We start from the raw sequence: 21,402 nt of genomic DNA on the forward strand, positions 1-21,402 counted from the left end.
TTCTATTAACATGAAATTGTCATATGACAATGCTCCTGTAAATTTTGCTCACTGTATGAGATTTGTGCTTTGAAAAGAAAATACAGCTTTCCTCCTCCCCCCACCCTCCATTTCTTTTTGCTAATGTAGAGATTCACATCTGCTAATTTAATCCATGTTTAATGATCTCATAGGTAAAAGCAAACCTGGAGTTTGCCAAGTTTACAGCCAAGTTTAATTATAAACTGTTCCTTTCCATAGGAAAGCCTTGTTTACCTCCAAGGCTGAGGAATTTCATCCCTCAGCTTAGAGAAATTTGGTTTTAGTACAACTTGGGTTCAGACACACGAGTGGATTTGAATGGGATAAGCCAAAATAGACACTGTCCCCAAATATTCATCTTGTGCCTCTCATGGAAGCTGCTTCTCCTGCAGCAGGAGCAGTGTAACTGTAAATCCACAAAGTATCCAGGTAACCTAAAACCAGCATTGGCTTACCTAAAATAATTTGTGCTGTAAAAAACCCCCAACAGCTAAGAATTATACATAATGGGCACAAATTAAAGCATGCAGGCTTTTGCTGAACAGAAGAAATAACACCCTCTTAGGAAATAGCTATTTCTGGGACAAACAAAGAGAAGACAGGATAGACTAGCCAGCATCCTGGTTCACCTCTACAGACCCTGTGCAGTCCTATTCTTAACGTCTTCTAGAATAATCAGCCAGAAGAGTGAAGAAAAAGATAACAGACAGTCAGCATCTACTGTTCATTTCTTCCCCAGATTGCATTGCTAAAACGTCCACAAAAAGATCCCAATGCAAATTCAGACACCAACTCATTTCCATTCCTCCCCTTACATGACAGAAAGACTAAAGCATGAAAGATCAATGGTATACACAGTTCTTAAAGGCACAATCAAGTCTTCATATTAAAAATTAATTCTGGGCACAGTTTTAATATTGCTAGTACAGACTTACGGAGGAGGGAAGAGTCTGGATGCTATTTTTCTAATTTATAATTGAGAAAAATGATGAAATTGGGGGGGAACCCAAATAAACCCCAAGTATTCTGAAAGAGAGTAACTGAATTCAATCAAGTCTGTCTCTCAAGAAGAACACGATTTAAAATCAGTTCTAATGTGTGTAGGCATCAGCCAGTTGCCAGGTTTACTGCAACTGAATTAGTTCCCACCTGGTAAGAGAGAGAGGGCAGTAAATAACAGACAGTTTTGCCCTCCTTGTTTAAAGCAACTTTCCAAGAAAAAAGCACTTGTAAAATCCTGACATCAAGTAGTACATGTCAATGAAGGAGTAGAATTTTTTCTTTACATTCCTTGGAAGCAGGCACAGAGGCTAATTCCAAAAGGCACTTAATTATATATTAATTTTTCTGGCACAGAATCTCTCTAACTGAGTGAGACTAATTTTGCCTGATTAAATTTAAAACCACCTTTGGTGAACCCAGGTTAACAAACACATAGAAACGCAGTGGGAATCTTCATCTTGAAAAGGCTCTGTGCCTCCTGAAGCCCAAGTTGTCAGAAGTCATGCATCTGAAGGGGAGTGTAAAGTTTAATAACATTTGGTGGAAAAAATACTCATGAGCTCTTTTAAGGCCCAACACTGCCAGTACACTGTCAATGGTTCTGGTTTCACAGTGACATTTTTTCACTTTGAAAATATTTTACTCTCTTCATTGCTAAGCAAAACATGCATATACACAGCAAGTAAATTAGAATAATGTGCAACTGAATATAAATAAGTGCTTCCAAGTATATGCAATAAGCAACCTTAGAAAACCTCCCAGATTTTCCTCTGATTTCCTATATGGTATTTGTATTTTATCACTTCAGGGTACTGAGGCCATTCCAAAACCTAAAGAACTGGCATCATGCTACACTGATGGGGTTTTGCTGGGTTTTTTAAAGTAATATTATAGTGCTATTCATTTAAATACTGTTTTGCTTGACAGTAAGAAAGAGAGAGAAGAAACTAACATGGAAAAGTTTTTAAGATCTTCTGAATATATGTCAAATGGCAACTGAATGAGCAGATCCCACCTGGGACACAGGCACTGGCTGCAGTGTCTGGTCAGTGGGTAAGTCGTTTCTCTTTTCTGCCATCCCTCTCCCTCCTCCCCTTTATCATCTCCGACAGCTAGCCATCTGAGGGATGAATCATCTCCTCCACTACAGCTCCTCTACTGAATAGCTGCTTTAAAGGAAACAGATTGAGGAAAAGTTAGCACACTAAGTGAATCAAAGGCAGAGCTGTGTGTTCCGGAGTATGTATCACCCTATATATTTTCAAGGTTCATTCCCACATTGCTCCCAATCTTGACAAAGGTAAATAAATGTGTTTGTGTGCATGGGTAGAAAGAAGGGATGTTTCTTCCCCATCTTTCCATGTCTGAAAGGCGAGGGATGGGACTCTCAAACTTCATTCCCTCATTTCCTTTTCTCTCTGCATCGGGAGAAGGCTGCTATTAAGTCTTCTCCCTTTTGGCCTCACTTTCCCTCTTCTTCCTCCTCCTACCCATAAAGTGTCTTGAGGAAGCTTGCAGATAACTTGGCAGGCTGTGTTTGAGGAGCTTTACCCAATATAATTCAGCACTGATCTTTCCTGTCTTCTTCAAATCTTGCATAATAAAATTAAGAACAAGGTACTCGGAAAGTAAGCTAATATTACAGATAAGGTATTAGGGGTTTTTGAGAGTTACTTTAAGCTTTTTGTAAGTTTAACCAAATATATTTAATATTATTTTACTGCTATTAGAAAGGAGACTTCATAATATTTTTTTCAGTTTTGTCTCCACTGTACTTGGTTCATCATGACTAACATGCATCTTTCCCTGAACACAGTGTGCAGTGTCTACCATTTGATTTAAGAATAAAACAGTAAAACATTCACTCCTGAAGGCAAAAGATTTCTATCCTTACTGAAAAATTTCAGCAAATGAAAATGGAAAAGTTTGGCAGGTCAAAATAATCAACCTGCAAAGTTGGGTTTCACTTGGGAACCCCCTTTTCCTCTAAGGGGGCTTTCAGAATACATAAAAATCTGCTGTGATTACAGCCACCCTCAAGTACCATGTTTCTTCAAATTTCACACAGGAATTTCCCAGGCATGTGCCACAAAAAGGTTAACTACAAGTGAAACTCATTGCTCTGCATGAAGAAATTACTAACCCATTTCAGTAATACATTTTCAGTGTGAATTCAAATGCTCTCCTCTCTAATAGACTTTTATAATGTACTGAGTTCCCCAGACACACCAGGGTCTTAAGGACATTATAAAATGCTTTTCTTCACTCTGAATATTATTTACAGAAATAATAATAATTCTACCCAGGTAATATGCTGCAGGATTTCAAAATGTTAAGGGTAAGCTGTTAAATATTAAAGAGGTTGCTTTTAATATTAATACATGGGCCACAAAAAACAACCTCAGAGAAGTCCAGAATATAAAGCACGGCCCTTGTATAACTTGTTTTTGTTTGTTTCCCCCACCACAATTTCCTAAAAAGAGTTTTTAATTCATAATTTTGAATTTGTTAACTTCTGTACACTGCCTCCAATCCATTAATGGGGCCATTACTTTGAACTAACCAGGTAAACAGAACAACCACTGAGATTACTGAACAGAACAACAAAGATCCTCCTGCTCACAGTGCACTACTACTTAAGTTCCAAAATCTGCACTTGCTGCAGCCATTCAGTATGATTCTACTCCAAATGCAAAGCACTGACTAAAAATTTGAAGTCTTTCCACCCAGAAGTAACAACACCACCACAATTTTACAGTTGAACAAACTAAGGCACAAAAGTGTTAAGTGGGTCACACAAGCAGTAAATGCCTTATTCAAGCAGCTGTTCAGAAAGAAAAAGCAAATTAAGAAACCAGCTAAACACATCAAAAACCTTAAGCAGTAAGAGAGGAAGAGGGTTACAGCCCTTATAAAAAACACCTTCTACACCACAAACTCATAGGAAAATGCACATGCACTGAGATAAACATAAATGCAGAGAAAAACATGCAGAGAACAACTTATTGATGAACAGGGCCAGCTGAGCACAGGTACACAGGCACTTACTTGATCTATTTCCATTAACTTGGGGAAGGCACCTGGCCATTCAATAGCCACCTTCACTATATCAGCAGGAGGGGGCATTGCGACGCTGCTGTTCTTCGGAGCCAGTACAACTGGACACTAAATACCGCAGAGAGTCTCTTTCATTCACACCTGCAGGGAGAGAGGAAAAAAAAAAAAGAAAAAATAATATTACAGCAGTTCAGGCAGAACTCCAGGACTGCCGCTTCAGTTTCCTACATTTCCCCTGGCTTGGCAGGTGGATGAAAATGTGTATGTGTTTGTATGTGCAGCAGTAGGAGAATGGCACACATTACAGGAGCAAACACAGGACACAATGCCACGACACGCTGCACAGCTCGGCAGCCTGTTAGAAAGATGGCTGAAGCACTGAAATGTACGGTGAATAATAGGCATGCATTAGATTTAAATAGAAAAACTATTTTTAAATATTATTAAATATGCTGGTGGGGAAAAAGCAACAAACTAGAGAAAGCTCCTGTTACAGTGTCACTCCTGGAGTCCCAGGGAATGTGACCGAATCGGTTAATGCTGGCACTTCAAGAGAAGAAAATGCCCAGGAAGTTATGGCCAGGAAACACTGTTTCTTTTAACTATAGCAATGATCTTCTGGGTGTTCACAAATAGATCACTGCACTATAGCAACCAGTATGTCAGGAAGAAGGCAGAACACACAGCAGTTTCCACATATACATACACACACGCACACACATCCTCACCTCACAGATCCAGAGATACCCACACATAAATACTTCTGTATGGTACATCTCAGACACGTGAATACACAAGCATGTACTATACATTCACAGTGACATAATCAGCTACATAAACACGTCATAATTCTGCAAGATTATGAACATCAACAGGATCTCATGTCAAATAGTGCAAGCAGTGTATTTCAGAGAAGGAGGAAAGGCGAAGAACCAAATCCTCAGGGTTTGCAGAATTGAAGTTCTGTCCCTTCTGACTCATCAAAGTTTATAACCTTCTGACAACAACCAATGTTTATCAAGAGTGTATAGTGCCTCTCTGGGCTTGTAAACAAAGCTTCTGCACCCCTCTCTCAGGTCGGTGGTGGCAGGTCACCCTCTCTAGTAGCAAAGATCCTCAGTTCACAAACACAGCAGCTCATGTACCCTTCTGCAGATAGGGAGGTTCCTGCTTGCTTTGCCAAGCCCTCCACAACAACCATGGCATTTCCTGCATGCTCTGCTGAGACCCAGCAAAGCGCCACCACGTATCACGAAACGAGAGAAGCTGTAGAAATCCCCAGCAGTGCAGTCCCACTTCTTCTTAGCAGAAAAAGAGAAGGAAGTGGTGAAAGCATGGAGACATGTTTGCACATACGTCCTTTCAAAGAGCTAAGTCAAGAGAGGAGCCTGGCTGATTATACCAGACATTCAAATACACAAACAGGTACAAGTTAAAAAAGGCTTCAACCACCTCCTGTTGCTGCTTCAACCAACCTGGTCTAATGACCTTTCTTCAACAGAAGAAAGGCAGAAGCTGGAGCTCAGATCAGTCTGAACAAAATTGTGAAATCATCCCTTTATTGGGAAATGTTGTACCTTTGTCTCAGACTACTTTTATAAGTGGGAGTTCATCCAGCCTTCCGGATGTCTCCATCTTTCCTTTTTTCCTGTGTGCCTCTGGTCTGCTCTGAAAAGGCTCAGTCCTCTCATTCTGCAAGCCCTGCTACATTCTACATAGGGCTCTCAAAACATAATATAAAAGCAATTTATGAACTTTAACACTCCAGCAATTTATTTCCAACAATGGTAGTTCTGACACTGACAGGATCGCACATCACCACAAAGCAAAGCGCAAGGCACTAAATAAGACAATGGGTGGTCTATAAATAAGACTGGATTGCAGGAAGTGCCTTGAAAGACTAAACAATGTGATTAAGAAACACTGTGATATTGTCTACATTTGGTAGATGTTACAGAAACAGGGAATAAACACAATTAAAGCATGCAGATGGCATGCTGGTCATTGAGAAAATCAGACATTTACTTTTGGCTGTCTTCTACCCTGTAGATCCTCAGCAGATGCAAAGTAAACACAATTTCTACCCGAAATATCAAACTCCTATCATTTGCATCTCCAGCCAGCTGTCTCCTTGCTGTGCAGTGCACTGGCTCAACAAAACCAAAAATAAAAGTATTTTTGGTCTTTTTTTTTTTGCCCATGTTTGAGTCAAACAGATAGTCAGAGGTGATACAACATGGGAGAGGGGAAGAGAAGTGAGGTTTCTTGGCAGCAGTGAGTTGTAAATCCACCTCGACAGTCAATTGAAACTGAGACCTTCTGCTCCCACACTTATAGTGACGGTGTTTCCCACCTCCTCAGCAGCACAGTCCTTGGTACTCTCAGCCTGCCCATGTTTTGATATTAAACTGTCTGCAGCGCTGAAGTGGGGCTGACTCACCCAGGGCCTGACCGACAGGCTACTCCCTACATTCCCTGGCTTGGTACCCCATCCCTGGCAGCAGGGATGCTGGAAGCCTCAGCCAGAGCCTGAGTTTGCTGGCCACAACACAAAAAGAGCAGCAGCAGCAGCAGCTCCTGCCAGACAAACTTGACAGAGGATAGCTTCAGCTGAGTAAGCCTTTATTTTCAATGGGTTTTTCTCCCCCATCATGTTTCTTCTACACTTTTAATGAAAAAAAATCAGCTCTAGGCCACATGTCTAAAGAGATAGAAGGGAGACCTATAAAAACCACAGAATCCACCTATTACACAGGCAAACACAATTTCTTTTGACTGAGAAGAAATAACTTGTGGCCCAATACCTTCCCTCCAAAAGCTCACAATAAATGCTGGAGAAAAAACACTGATTCATGACCACTGGCTGTAGAGTACAAAAGTAAAACAACATTACACAGCAATAAATTTGCAGAAAACTTCCATTTTCCCATGCATTTGAGGGTATTAACCCTCATTTTGTTGTAGTAAGTTGTAGGCTATCTTGACTCACACAGGAAGAAAGGTTTAAGAAAGAAGAATCAAGGAAAGCTGATGGTAAGTTAATTAGATTCAGCTAGGGAAAATAAGCACCTACATTCCAAAGCAAGGTGCAAGAGAAGTCTGCCACAGCATTCAGCAGACAATTTCATTGTGACTAGTTTTAATGTAGGCTAGCACAGATCTCCTACATAATTACAATTATTACTATACGTATGCTTATAGAGTCATAAAACACAAAGCAAAGTGACAGATCTTTAACTAATACAAGTGGATGTAGTCCCACTTCTCCCACCAGAAGACCAACTCAAAGATAAATGTGGTCTGAATGCTTAAAAGCATATAAAATCATCACTTTGTTTCTGTTTCTCAGTGGACATCCTAGTCAAATGTGCTGACTTCTTTCCTAATTTATATTCTTAGGAATCCAGTGCAACATACAAAAGATAATTTAGTTTTATTCTACCTATGAGGCAACGTCAGAAACAAATATTCTTTTGGGTGGGGCTTTTTTTAAAGGCCAAAATTAATGTTTAGTTGTCATCCCAAAAGTAGGACTGTAAAGAAAATTCTGCAACCTACAGTGCTGACAATTCAAAATTACCTACTATTTATTCCTGTGGTACACAGTGTGTTAGACACTGCCCAGCAAAATAAGGAAGGCACAAATCCTGGTCTGAAATGCTTCCAATTTAGTAAGCAATTTTCATTATGTGCATGAAGAACTAGAACTGTTTTCAGCTGCTTTTTGTTATGCCAGCAGCAGTCAAACAGTGAAAAGGATAGGGATGTCGCTGAAGGGTCTAGTTATGGAGTTTTCTCAAGTACGATTCTTTTTTTCTCTCCCAGTGGGATCTGAGAAGCACTGACATGTAAGAGCAACTTTTCAACTAATTTTTACAACATTTATTTTCAAGGCAGAATCAGAAGGCAAGAAGGATGCATGTGCAGGCATAAGTGTATGAAGGGGAGGAAGGAGTCAGAGGAAAAGGAAGGCAAAGTCCCATTGTTTTCCCCAATGCATGCAAGGAAATGTAAACTGGAGAATGTTTAAGCAACTTACATGCTCATCAGCACACTATTTTGTAATTTGAGGGGGAAAGGACAACAACCAAAGCATGTCTACCACTTGAATGTACTTTCTTCCATCAATATGATTTTGCAGAACTATGACAGATCATCCCGTTAAAGTGTCAATTTTGCAATTTATTGTTATTACCACATACAGTATATTTATGCATTTCAACCATATTATGAAGGAGTTCCCATGGTCTACTAAGTAAGAGTAATAAACATCCAAGTTGGAAATCAAAGTATGTTAAATTTAATGTAAAAATACATCAGACAGATATGCAAACTCTTGATTTACCTGCCTGGTTCTGAAAGATTTGATTAGCACAAATGTCAGTAAAATATATTGAATTTTTACTTCTACCTCTGCATTGCATGTGGAAAACGGGATTTTATTCGTGTATGAAATCAGTTCTCAGTGGAACTCCTTTTTTTTCAAACTTGTTTTGCAATTTCATTGGCACTTTCCATACAAAGATCTCAAAGTATTTTAAATAACTTAAAGTTCTCAGAGCACATCTCTCAAGAAATAAATTCTATTCTTACTCCATAGACAGAATAAAAATGCAAGGCTAATAGGAGCTTGCAGCTCTACTCATAAATGTAAACAGTAGCCTAGAACATCTTATTTCTTCTTTTACAGAAGAGAGGTAATAGTCCAAGAGCACACCAGCTCATTTCATGAGCAGCTCGAGTAAGAAAATTAATGATGAGAAAGTGACTGAAGGAATGCCACGTGCACTTGAGGATTTAATAAAACAAAGCATGTGTTTCTCCAGCCTGGACAAAAGGCAGCATATACAGCACCTGGAGCTGACACAGATCATGCCACCCCCAGACACAGGCAAGGTTTTGTACAGCATTTCTTGAAGGTGATGGGAAACCAGGGAAGTGAGGGCAACAGGGCCAAGCAGGATGAGGTGGGTGCTGGCAGGGAGCTGAGCCCTGGCCGGGCCCACAGCAGGAGGAGAGGCACAGCTCCTCTGCTCGGCACCTTACATAAGGAACCACTTCTTGTCAGACCTCATCAGCTTCCTCCGCTCCGCTGCTGCCGCCCCAGCAAACAGAAACTAAGTGGCAAGTTCAGCTGGAAGGTCCCTCGGGGACCAAGTCTGATTAACGATTTTAGAAAGATAATCCAACGCTGGATTAATATCCCCCAAGAGAGTTATTTTTGGAGTTAAACTGCATGACTGAACAGCTGAGTCTAAGGAGCTGTAAACATGCTCTACCATCTCTGCAAGTAATGAAAACAGGGCAGAGAAGCCAGGGGGCTGGATGTACACTCTGTGTACATAAAAAGGCTTTCATGCTGCCTTTTTCCTTCTTAGGCACTCAGTGCTATTTACCCCTGAACCAGACAGGAGTCAAAGGCCCAGCAGATCCAAGTCAATAAAATTTGTGGAGGTTTTGACACAAATGGAAGATAAAGCTGTATAGAAGCTATGAGTTGTACTCTAGTAAGGGATGGAAAAAAGGCAGTAGTCTCAAAAAGCAGGCAACCTGGGTTGGGAGTGCTACCCCACTGCAGCAGCCACCAACACTGCAGGAACACCTGACCCCCCTCCACTGACTTCCATGGTTCAGAGCAGTCCATCAGCTTCCAAACAGGAACATTTATTTAATAATGAACCCTAAGTCTGCTGATCTATAAAGCATCATTAGACCAGGAATGAAATATTTAACACTATGTTAAAATGAGCTTTGGATCCTTCAAGTTTAAATACACCACCCTTCCTCTCCAAAATATGTGGAGACCTAATATTAGAGGATATTTTAGGATTATGCGTGTCAAATGTACAGAACAGGACAGGTTTTGCTGCAGCTAAAGCTGCTCAGGAAAGATGCTAATATTTGTGTGGTATCACCTGTCTCATTCCCAGCATACCCGTAGCCTTTCTTCACAATTTCATTCCAAGTATTTTCTCTATTCACAGTCATCTTGTTCCTCTTCCTGGGAAGCATTTTATATGCTTAAGGTTTCACTATGTTTGACAGGCCAGACCACTTTCAAATAGAGCACTCTTCAAAACTAGAGAGCAAAAAGGTTTTAAAGGGTGCTTCAAAAGAAAAGGTGGAAGAAAGTACAATAGAGTGGATGTACTCAGAATATAAGCAAGAAGGCTGCCTGGTCTTGGTTTTAAAGCACATATTGAAGCTTATCAGAAAAATTTAGGTACTTCTTTAACATGAACTCCTCTGCTTCCTGGAAGATCACTCTCATTTTACTAAGAAACTTCTAGTTACATGCTTGTAATTTGTAAGAGGACAAAAAACTTAGTTTTTATTACTACAGCTCCTATTTCAAACTTTGTGGCAATTTAATTAACTCACGTATAACATCCAGTCAGATAAAGGTGTTTGTTCACTAAATACATTTATATTGGAGCCCCACAATCTAGAGACCAGGAAAGAAAATATCAAACTCAACTATTCAAAATACAATTCCAATAAATAAATAAATAAAATTAATTCATTAATTTAAAAAGAATTAATAAAAAAACCTAGACAGAACCAAAATGCACCACCACAACCCCCACACCAATGGCAACCCAGCAGTCAAAGATCTAAGGCTTCACAAAAAAAAGCATTCTTCAACCATGCTAAGTACCTGTCTAGAGAACAAAAGTTGAAGATCATGGCAGGTATCTAGTACAGAGATAAAATGCTACTCTGAATACAAACTATTTATTACTTAACCTACTTAAACTTTTCACAGTTTGCCAAGGCTTGCCCATTTAATTTGGGGTTGTTTCTAGTAATTTGGCTTGACTCCAGATGTTTCTAAACTGAAGAAAGTAGCAAAAATTATGCCTTAAAATCCAATTAAATATAGTTTTCTCTTTTCACTTTCAGGATAATCTCACATAACCTGAGAGACAGAAAGGAAGTAATGGGTAAAACATAAAACCTCCATTTTAAGCCAGTGATGTTAGTGATGTTACTGCTCTTAAAGAGTTTTAAGTTAAAAATCAAAGTTCTCAGCGTAAGAGAATTGGAGGGCAGAAGAAAGGAAAAAGGACATTGACACTGTAAAACAACAAAATAAATCAATGCAAAACATTACAGCTTGAAAGGATGGAGACAATTTTTATATTTTTTTTTGGGAGCAGGTAAAGGAGTGGTGCTATTTAATGTTTAAACTAAGCACATTCCAAAGGAGTCCCATGAAAGTGAGAACTGAATAAGTTTATTACAAGTTAGTTGAAAACAAGCTGAAAAGAAACAGAAAAAGTTCATCAGAAGTGCTGTGAATTTTGAATAAAACTCAATTGAAGGAAAAAAATTAATAAAAAAAGTCCTCTTTTCTACTACTAGCATGATCTGGCTATGGTACCTCATACTTTCCTGGCCCTTTGGATAAATCAGGGGGCTAGAAAGGACACAAAAAAGAGCACCTTGAATCAAGATGATAATACAGCAGAAGCTGAATCAAAACAAGGATGACTGACAATATTCCAAAGGAGATAACAGATACCGGAAGATAAGCTCAAAGTTGGGGAAAACCTTAAACTTCCTGCTGGAAGGAAGATAAAGCAGCAGTATAAAAACCAAAGAGAATTTGTTACCCTATCAATGTTTTTTACACATCTAGAGGAACTAACTAGGAAGTTAGCAGTCAAATGAAGGAAGAGAGGGCAACACAGATGTGTGAATGTTAAAGGAAACAACCGAGTTAACTGACAGCACAGACAGGATGTTAAGGTTGAAACAAACAGCATTATATTCTGATGTAGTCATTCTGCACAGAAAAATCCTATGGAAAACAGTAATATTGATATTCCACAATGCATAAGCAGAGGCTAATGCTCATCATAAGTAAGAAAAACAGCAAAAGAAAGGTTGGATACCACTTGCAAGTCTTGAGGAGGGCACAAAAATTTTGAAGACACCAGACTTTTGTCAGGTACTGACACTGCTCTTCAAAGATGTGCAATTTTGAGTGTCACAATATAAGAAGAATCATAAACCAGTAGCTTTATGCAGAAGCTATCCAAAGGAGGGCTGTGAAGAAGGTGAAGGACCTAGAGGGGAATTCATATGAGGAGCAGCTGAGGTCCCTTGGCTTGCTCAGCCTGGAGGAGACCTCACTGCAGTCAGCAGCTTCCTCATGAAGGAAAGTGGAAGGGCAGGCACTGATGTCTTCCCTCTGGAGAGCAGTGAGAGGATCCAAGAGAATGCCATGAAGCTGAGTCAGGGGAGGGTTAGGTCAGATATTAGAAAAAGATTTTTCACCCAGAGAGTAGCTGGGCACTGGAACACACTCCCAAGGGAAGTGGTCACAGCACAAAACCTGTCTGAGTTCGAGAGGCATTTGGGCAATGCTCTTGGGCACATGGTGTGACCCCTGGGGTGTCCTGTGCAGGGCCAGGAGCTGGACTCAATGATCCCTGTGGGTCCTTTCCAACTCAGAACCTTCTATGGTACAGTAAAAGACAAAAAAAAAAAAAAAAAAAAAAAAAAAAAAAAAAAAAAAAGGAAAGCAGCCTCATGTACAGAGGTGTTTCTCTTATACTTACTGCCATCAGTGCATCAAAACATCTAACAGTCAAAACACCCCATGTTTTTCAGATTTCCCAGCACTACACAGTCTCTGAATCCATCCCTGCAGGCTCCTTGCTCTCTGTCAGTTCACTCTCACAGTCACAAAGAATAATTTGTCCTTAACACTTGTGGACTTCCCAGTGCTGGCTCTCTGAAGGACATTCAGCAAAACTACACAGCATATGAAAAAAACCTGTCCACTCAAGAAAATAATGTTTAAGTGGCACAGTTAATACTAGACTTTGCTTATAGTTAACATTTGTGCAATAACTTGAGCTATTCTGCATTAAATAGAATGTCAAGAATAAGCCAGAGTTTTAACTGACATCATAAAACCCACTTTGGAAACAGAAACACTAAAGAACAAACATTAGAAAAAATCACATCCTAAAACAACTACTGTGCATATGCCCATTCTTAACACTGGTGCCACTCTGCTTTGCTGAGTACTGCTCAGTTGGTGTACTTGCAGGCCTGGAATCCACATTCTGGGGACATCCCAAGGAGATATCACCCTCCTTTTCAATACTGATACATACCTTGGAGCCACTGTTTATAATTCTAGATCAAGAGGAGCTTGCATATCTGAACAATCATTTCAATTATACAGTCAGGTTAACCATAAGATCATTGTAAGATAAGACACAAGCAAAAACATACTGAAGACCACAAGAACACGGCAAACTCCAGGTTCACACTGCCAAAACACAGACTGTACTTTGGAGGACTGCTAGAAACCTTTCAGAAAAAAATCTGACTGCAAGACATTAGCAGTGCCAACACTGCTCACCCAGCCCACTTCCAGGGGAGATTTGTCCTGCATAAATCTTGGTACACTGCATTAAATGTCACACAGGAGATCTGGGTATTTTAACATGAGACTATCCCTTACTCATCTCTGTACTGCAAAACTGTGAGAAGCAGATGACCTTATTTGAGTAGGGCAGTTGGACCAGATGACTTCCAGGAGTCCTTTCCAGCCTCAGCCATTCTGTGATTCTCTAAGAATACTGATATATTGTCTCTAAGCACTCTTGAAGTCATAGCCTGCCCATCTGTGTTCCAATAATGTGCCTTTTATGTACTTAAGCATGCACAAATGAGCAAAAAGACCTGCTTTTGTAGCAGGTTGCCTTCTATGCCAAAATAAGATTCTTGCAACACACTAAAACCAGCCATTGGTTACAACTTAGGAACAACAATCTCCATAACTCTTCCCATCTGGCATCCAAGAGCAGTTATCCAAAAAGTATCCCAGATTTCAATAACTTGAACTAAAATTTTAAAGATCAAGGTGGAACTTTACTTCTGACAAGAAAACTGCCTAAAATGTGTTTGCGTTACAGACTAATACATGACATTCAAGCACTGGGTACAACTTGTGGTCACCCCATAATTTCACTGCACTCTTTGTTCAACATTATAATCTGTATGGCCCAGGGAAAAGGAAAGAATGATGCAAACATCATCCTTTATTGGTTTGAGTCATAAACTCTAGGGACTCATGCTGTTTAAGCAGCAGACAACAGTTGAAAAGCTTACTGTCTCTCCCTTTTAGCAGGGACAGCAAGACAGGTAATGAGTTCACTCAGAAATTACAACCCACATGTGAACTTAAACCCCCATTGAATCTAATTTATGCTCTCATACCGGGCTATTAAAAAAAAAAAAAAGTGGGGGGGGCAGGGCTGAAAAGGGGAGAGGACAGCCACCACTTCAGCCACTGCAGTTGAAGCTATACACAGGTGGTATTAATATCTGTTGTCTTGATATTAGAAAAAAAAAAAGTGGGAACACTTTAATGAAGTAACTTGACTCATGAAAAATACCAGCTCTATTAAATATGTTCACTTCATTGTTCAGGTAAAAAGTCACTATCAATTAAAAAGTCACCTCCTTGGTAGTACATGCGATCTGTTTCTCCAAGTATCTTCTATTTCATAAGGAACTATAATTTCTAAGGTTCTCTAAGACTCCTGAGATGACTATAGCTAATACTCTGTCAAAAGTTGATGACAGCACAGCTGTGTTTCCCCATTGCCACGCTCCGGTTGAAGCTCCTGCTCCAGCCTCGCTGGGAACATGCAGAGCTATGCCAAGAATGAGCAAAACACTCACTGTTTCCAAATTGGCTAATCAACGGACTGAGTGCTTAACCTCCCCACAATACATGCATCCAGACAAGCAACAAGTACTGAGGACTGAACTGTGCCAGCCACATTATTCAGCAAGATGACTCGTGGCAGTTTTCTTCTCGGGAGCCAGAACATCAATTGTCACTGACGATGCTGCAACTCAATCAACTTCTATCAAAACCCCCATTCAAAATGAACTAGCACTTGCTGTGTGATGCTTTACTCTATTATCCTAAAAACAAATAAGAGTGCCTCAAATATTTAATACCAACTTGATTCCACACAGGAGTTATTGCCCAGCATTTTACCTGCTAAGAACTTAAAACTGCTAACTGCAGAACAGGGAAACTCTGGCAGCAAAAGGACACTATGCTTTTGCTGAATAATAACATGCATACCTCTAACTTATTATGTAGCAAAAAAAAAGGATCCTCATAATTGTTTAATGTTAAAAATATTGTAATGCATACACATCATCCTGAGCCGCCATCTTTATGTTCTCTGGTAAAATAAAATTTTTCTGCTCCAAAAAGTTCTCTGAATGGCAAAGTCCAGTTCCACAGCAGACTGATGTCTGTTTCTCCAACGTCACAGTGTTGCCTGCCTCTCCCCAGTGCCAGCACTGGCACTTGTCCAGCATACTAGTTCAGAGAGATGGAGTGTCTAAAAAGTAACCCACAAAACAAAAACAAAGACAGACTTTCAGACAGATTTGCCCCTTGAATTTGTTCAACACTCACTCACCCAAGATTCAGGACCATAAGAAGCAATGTCTAAGGTCAAAGAGGGAAATGGGAATATAACCTCGTCATTTTAAACTTTTTCACCTGTGCAAAGCTCAAGGCATACAGCTGAGATTGAATTCCATAGAGAAGAATGATGTAAAAGTATGCAATTACTAAGTTCATTACAGTATGTCTCATTAATTCAGTGAGCTGCTTTATAATTGTAACAGACATTAAAAGATTAAAGCATTTGGAATAAATCCAAGTACATTTTCAGTGCTCTGATGATTGCTAGAGTCTGTATCTTCAGAAATACAGAGTAATACCCCTTCACCAAGTACCCTGTGAGAGACACCATTGTTTATCCTTCTCGCTTTCAGATTTCAGTGCTCCCAGATTAAATTTTCCCATTGCACTTGGGGGTGAGGGGTGGCAAATCTGTTCAGGTAACCGTCTGCTTCAGTTTGACATGTTAGAACTGTTTCCAAATAAAGCTGTCAACTGCAGTTGACCATTCTGAACTTCCTGGAGGGCTAACACCTGGCTGGAAAGTCCTTTGTGTGCAAACAGCAAAACGGAAACAAAGCCAAACATGTAACTCTATGGCACCTTTCATCTGTAATTCAGTAGTAATTTAACATCATTAGATCTCTGCTGTTCAAGCAGTAAGGGTGATTTAGGTATCAATCACTTTAAAAGGGAATGTAGTCCTCTTTCTGCTCTTCAGTAAAGTAGTTCTACTCTGCTGTGGAGACTAAAGCACAGCTTTGCAGGTTTGGCAGCGTGGTGACAACAGCAAACAGAGAGCCTTATCCACTCTCAATTTTACACAAAATTAAGCAATATTCACTCGACGTACTGAAAGTAAAAGATTTCCAAAAAGCTACAGTGCACATCTCTACTGAAAGAAAACTTCATTTTTTTTCTCATTGATGCAGTCCTCGAGCTGCATTCTCAGAATCACAGATAGAGCCCATGAGATGTTAATCTGAAGTAATGAGCGTGATCCGGAAAGAGACATCCTATTTCCAAAGCTGACAGACAACCTGCCCTGTAACAAGTAAGCAGACTCCCCATCTCTGAAGACCAGAAGTTGAGTTCCATTTTCCCCTCTTCCCCTTCTAAGAAGGTTTTTGGCTGTTCTGTCAGAGCCGGATGTGACTTCCTTCTATCTTGTCTAAAAGATATCTGTAGGGCTCACAATGACATGTTGCCACAACATGCAGTTCCCAACTGCTTCTTCTTGATCTGGGCATGCAAAATCTCTTAACAGTGTACATAAGGAATGAAGGAAAATAGGCTTTTGAAGATATTTTGAAATTTCCTTTTCACCTGTTTCATTCTCCTGGAATTCCTGTAGGAATCTGCTCCAGAGTTTAAAGGAGCAAATTCCTACAGGCCACAACACCTTCACAAGCTCTTTTGTGAATGTGTTAAAGAATTAGATTTATTTCAGCCACATCTCTTACCTTGCTGGTCTCACCCACTATTCCAATGATTTTGACTAGGACTGGGGAGGGGGCTGGAAAGATTACACTAACTCTAATTAAGGCACTTGAGGAAAATTCTGAAGCAAGAAGTGTCCACAGGTTAATATGCTGCATCACTGCCCAGGAGAAAGTCTAATGCTCCCATAAAAAAGTCAGAAAAATGTACTCTAGCATCTGCAAAACAAACCTCCTGAGACACAAGAGCCCTGGATTCCCATTTGACCTTGGTGCCCTTGAGAGAACGTAATCATTAGCAGCTACTATAAGAGACAGACCACAAACAATAAAATTAAAAAGCCCACCTGCAAACAGACCCTGTATCTTCCAAGTTTGTTCCCCAAAGCACTAATTAAAGAGGACTCTCTACCACATGTAGCAATCACACTTTAAATGAACAGAGAGTTCTGCTTCAAAGACAAAGATGCTAAATTTGGAAGCAAGAACAGTTGTGTTTAATTTTCTTTTATTCAAAGGCTTGGTGTGTGGCAGTGCACTTGCCCTTTGGTTCTCTGTGCCTCCAACCACCAACTATAAAATGGAGCACCACACTTCCTCTGAGCAGTTGAGAGCATTTAGAGGCTACAGGAGATTGTATCTAATCATGCTGACAGATTACCCAGAATGGGCAGCAGCCTCATTTATTCATGTGATTGGACAGACTACTCCCCCAGATCTTCCTGTATTCCACCCTTCCCAGTCCTCAAGGTCCTGAAAGTAGACTGGATCACCTACTTCTTGCTACCATCCTTAGACTCAATACAACATCTTCCATTAAAACCAGAGAGGTAGAAGTGAAGATGTAGATTTGGGGCCTGCGGGAAATAGTTTGTGCTCTTTTTGAGCATTTCAGAGCAATTATCCATTAGACAGGGCTTCTCACAAGGACCTCAGATATCCACTCTAGGATGGGACAGAAGGGAGCAAATCCTTTTTGACCTATATATTTTTTCCAATGTGTTTTAATTATCTTCCTCTGCCAGATTAAAAGATTCATTACCAAGACAAAATTACAAATATACTTCTAGGTGACTACATTAAACCAAATCAGCAAGGGAAACTATTTTCCCAGGCAAAACAAAAACATCACCCTTATTTTCATTTAAGCCAAGACTGAAAGAGCACACAGAACATGCTGTAAGGACCAAGCCTAAAACCTCATTGTCATTGTCTTTACACATAAAGCTGTTTTTCCTTATTTTAAGCACCCTCAAGGCATGCGCAAACGTCTGCAGAGCCAGTCAAAATGCAAATACTGTGAAACAGCCAAGCAAGCAACTACTGCTTGCCTTTTTATCACATTCTTCCTTTTACTCAGGCTTTCATCATTTAATTCAAGTGACTTTGCCAAATATCATGTGCTTTGGTTTTAGAGCACTGAAAGTTTAAGCTGTTCTCTATTTAGAAATAATCTGTCCTCTGTTTCATTGGTTGAACCATTCCTGGCAACTGCCTTACTTTCAGCACACCCATGACAGGAAGAGACCCCTGTCCTGTCACAGTTACCTCTTTCTGGACCCAAATAATCTCTGTAGTTTTACACAATGGGATTAATGCATGGCTGCTGGCTACCCTACTCTCCTGCCTTTGCTTTTAATAATTTCGTTGCTGAAGTGGAAATACAGATGTTAAAAGAGACAGGCACATGACAGAAAACGCTCACCTCTTGCTTTGAAGATGCATAACATAACAGCAAGATGAAAAATCCCACAGCTATGAAGGATGCCAATTTTCTCAGGAACTGTTTCATCTCTAACAAGATCAAACTGAACTACTGCCAGTAAATTGAGGAGGTGCCTGTCTAAAGGAACAATTCCTTTCCTAAATCTGTTACTATTTCGCTTGGTTCATTAACCAACCTTATTTAAGAAAGAAGAATCCTATCTTACAAGGAAGAAGGCAGCAAGGTAGCTTTGCATGCCACCAGCCAAGTTACCTATACTATTTACTGCTGTTTTCTATTAGGAGAAACTTAACCATGCCAAAGGTTGGCAGTTTCCTCTTGCAGTTAAGAAGTAAAGAGCCTTGTTGAGCACGTTTTCCTTTTGAGCTGCCACACATGTCATGACGTATTCAACACAGCTATTAGGCTGTGTGTGAGAAGGAAGGGCTGCAGGTCTCTGCCAGAAAACTGTGGCCCTCTAAATTTTCAAGTTTCCAAGAATACATTACATTACTAAACAGATGACAAAGATAGTAATGATAATCCTGAAAGGTATTTTCAAGCACTTTTAGATTAAATGGTAAGGCATGATCTGAACTTGATCCACTTTTCGATTTTTTTTAATTATTGACTTATAATATGTGCATTAGAAGTCACTGGAGACAAAAACCATTTGTATTTAAGATCCTATTTTTGCTTTTGCATGACTTTAAAGTGATGACAGTTTTAAAATCCACTAGTGTAAGCATGGATTACACTTTAATGTGCTTTCCTTGCTTTTAGTACATAAAATTTTCACATGATCAACTCTTAGAAAGAATAGAAACTGTCAGGAGTTTTACCATGTTCTTTTTAACAAGAATGAAGAGGGGAAATATTTGTTTACTTATTTTTAAACAGGACATTAATTCATAGGAGAAATCTGAGCATAATATATTTAGCCTAGGCTGTACAATTCATCTCTCTCACCTCTGACTTCTTTTTCTCCTTTTCTTTTCTGATAGTGTTTTATTTCCCTTTACATGACCCATTCTTTAAGCCATCTTCCACTTCCTCAAATAGATTACATTCACACACACACCAACCATTTTTTTCCAAGTGGAGATTTTGTACCAACTGCTGAACTTTCATCTCAGTCAAAGTACATCCCAACTGAGATGCAACAGACATTTCAACCCTTACCAGTATCTCTCTGCACTTTTCAGGCTTTTAAAGCATGAGGAAGCAAGACCTTCACTGCCAATTTGGGAAATCCAGAAGTGTACATTGATATTTCATTCTTCCTGTATTTTTTTTTTATAATGTCAAAATGAAACAATCTATGCTCTGCAGAAAGCAAGTACGGTAGCTTTTGGGAAGGTCAAAAGTTCAAAAAAGAAAACTGTTTTCTTCATTTAGCAGCTTCTTTCAACAATACTGATAAAGAGATACGGATGGGAGAGCAGTTGTGTAGGTATGGCAGCAGGGGGGATGAGAGTACAGGTCTAAAATTCTTTAATTCTCTATTTATGACTCTCTCTCTTCCACCAGGTTCTGACCTTACCCTCTTCAGGGGACACTGCCCCAAATACTAACAAGCAGCAAATGAGAAAAAGCTAGAAGAAACAAACATTTCCTGCTGTCTTCCTCAACACCCACAGAGCAAATAGTCCCCAAAGCACACTTCACCCTGCAGCCTTTGGGAAAACACGTCCCAGACACACAAGACGTAACCATGCAAATTATAGCTCTTTCTCAAGCTTGCAGGCTCACTATGCCTTCTTTCAAAATCCCCTTCCTGCTGACAGATATAAATCAAGCAAGCAAACTCACTCCATGAAATCAAAACTTCACATGGCCACAAAAGGTGGTTGTTTTTGGTTGGGGTTTTTTTTGGTTTTTTTAAATGTTAACGTTGCACACGAGCATAAGTAGCAAAAGTAATGCATCAAGTATTATCATGCATTAGTTTTTCTAATCAAAATACACGGTAACCACAAAAGGAAATGCTTCCAGACCAATAATGAAGGGACTGATTCATATGCCCCAGAGAACAAGTGCTGAACAATGTACACTCAGTAAGGTTTCAGCTTTATCCCTTATTAAAATAAAACCACGTGTCTGATCTTTAACCTACTTTGATTTATTAATGTTCTTGCTTTTCAAGATTATGAAAGTAAGTATGAACAGAGGAGTTAGAAGAATACAATCCATCACAAACTCTTTATACACCAAATGTTAGAAGTACCATCTATCTTACTTCCTCCTGGAAATATGTGGATTTATAGATTTGAAGGACTAGGTGGGAATTCCAGTTTGAAAGTCACAAAAGTAGGCTGAAGCAAAAAATAAAACACTACATCTCAAACATAACACAGCCTCAGGTGCTGTACATAAACATCAGTTGGTCATCTGTCAACCAATTAAAATGGCACATGCATTTGAAAAATATTAAAATATCAGGCAGAAAAAAAGGAAGAGTCCTTTGAAAAGGCAAGAGATTTATCAATTCCAAGTTGTGCATAAATAAATTATCAAGTTCAAGGAACAACTGGCTTTACATCTCAATATCTTATGTTCCAGACACTTTAGCGACCAGAGTTCTTCACTAGAAGGCAAATCTGGACTAAAGTCACAATGCAGAATAAGGTTTTATCCTTTTGCTTGTGCCTCATTCCAGAAGATATTTGTTCTAAATTTTAAAGTGTGTCACATTTTCCATGGGGCATTCAGGAAACTCC

At 39.6% G+C, this 21,402-nt stretch overlaps 1 protein-coding gene across 2 annotated transcripts in view; it reads right to left on the bottom strand.

Annotated features, from left to right (window-relative positions):
• Positions 1-21,402, bottom strand: part of ELMO1 (engulfment and cell motility 1) — a 308,416-nt gene that overhangs the window by 254,935 nt on the left and 32,079 nt on the right. Inside the window, exon 3 of one of the 2 annotated variants that reach the window (XM_083880270.1) lies at positions 4,072-4,221. In XM_083880270.1, the coding sequence (XP_083736396.1) occupies positions 4,072-4,149 (78 nt within the window). In that variant the 5' untranslated portion in view covers positions 4,150-4,221. Of the gene's footprint in view, positions 1-4,071; positions 4,222-21,402 lie in introns of those variants that run through there. The other variant, XM_083880272.1, reaches the window with a different exon arrangement.

This window comes from Zosterops lateralis (genome assembly GCF_965231275.1).
Source record: "Zosterops lateralis genome assembly, chromosome: 1".
Taxonomy (NCBI): Eukaryota; Metazoa; Chordata; class Aves; order Passeriformes; family Zosteropidae; genus Zosterops; species Zosterops lateralis.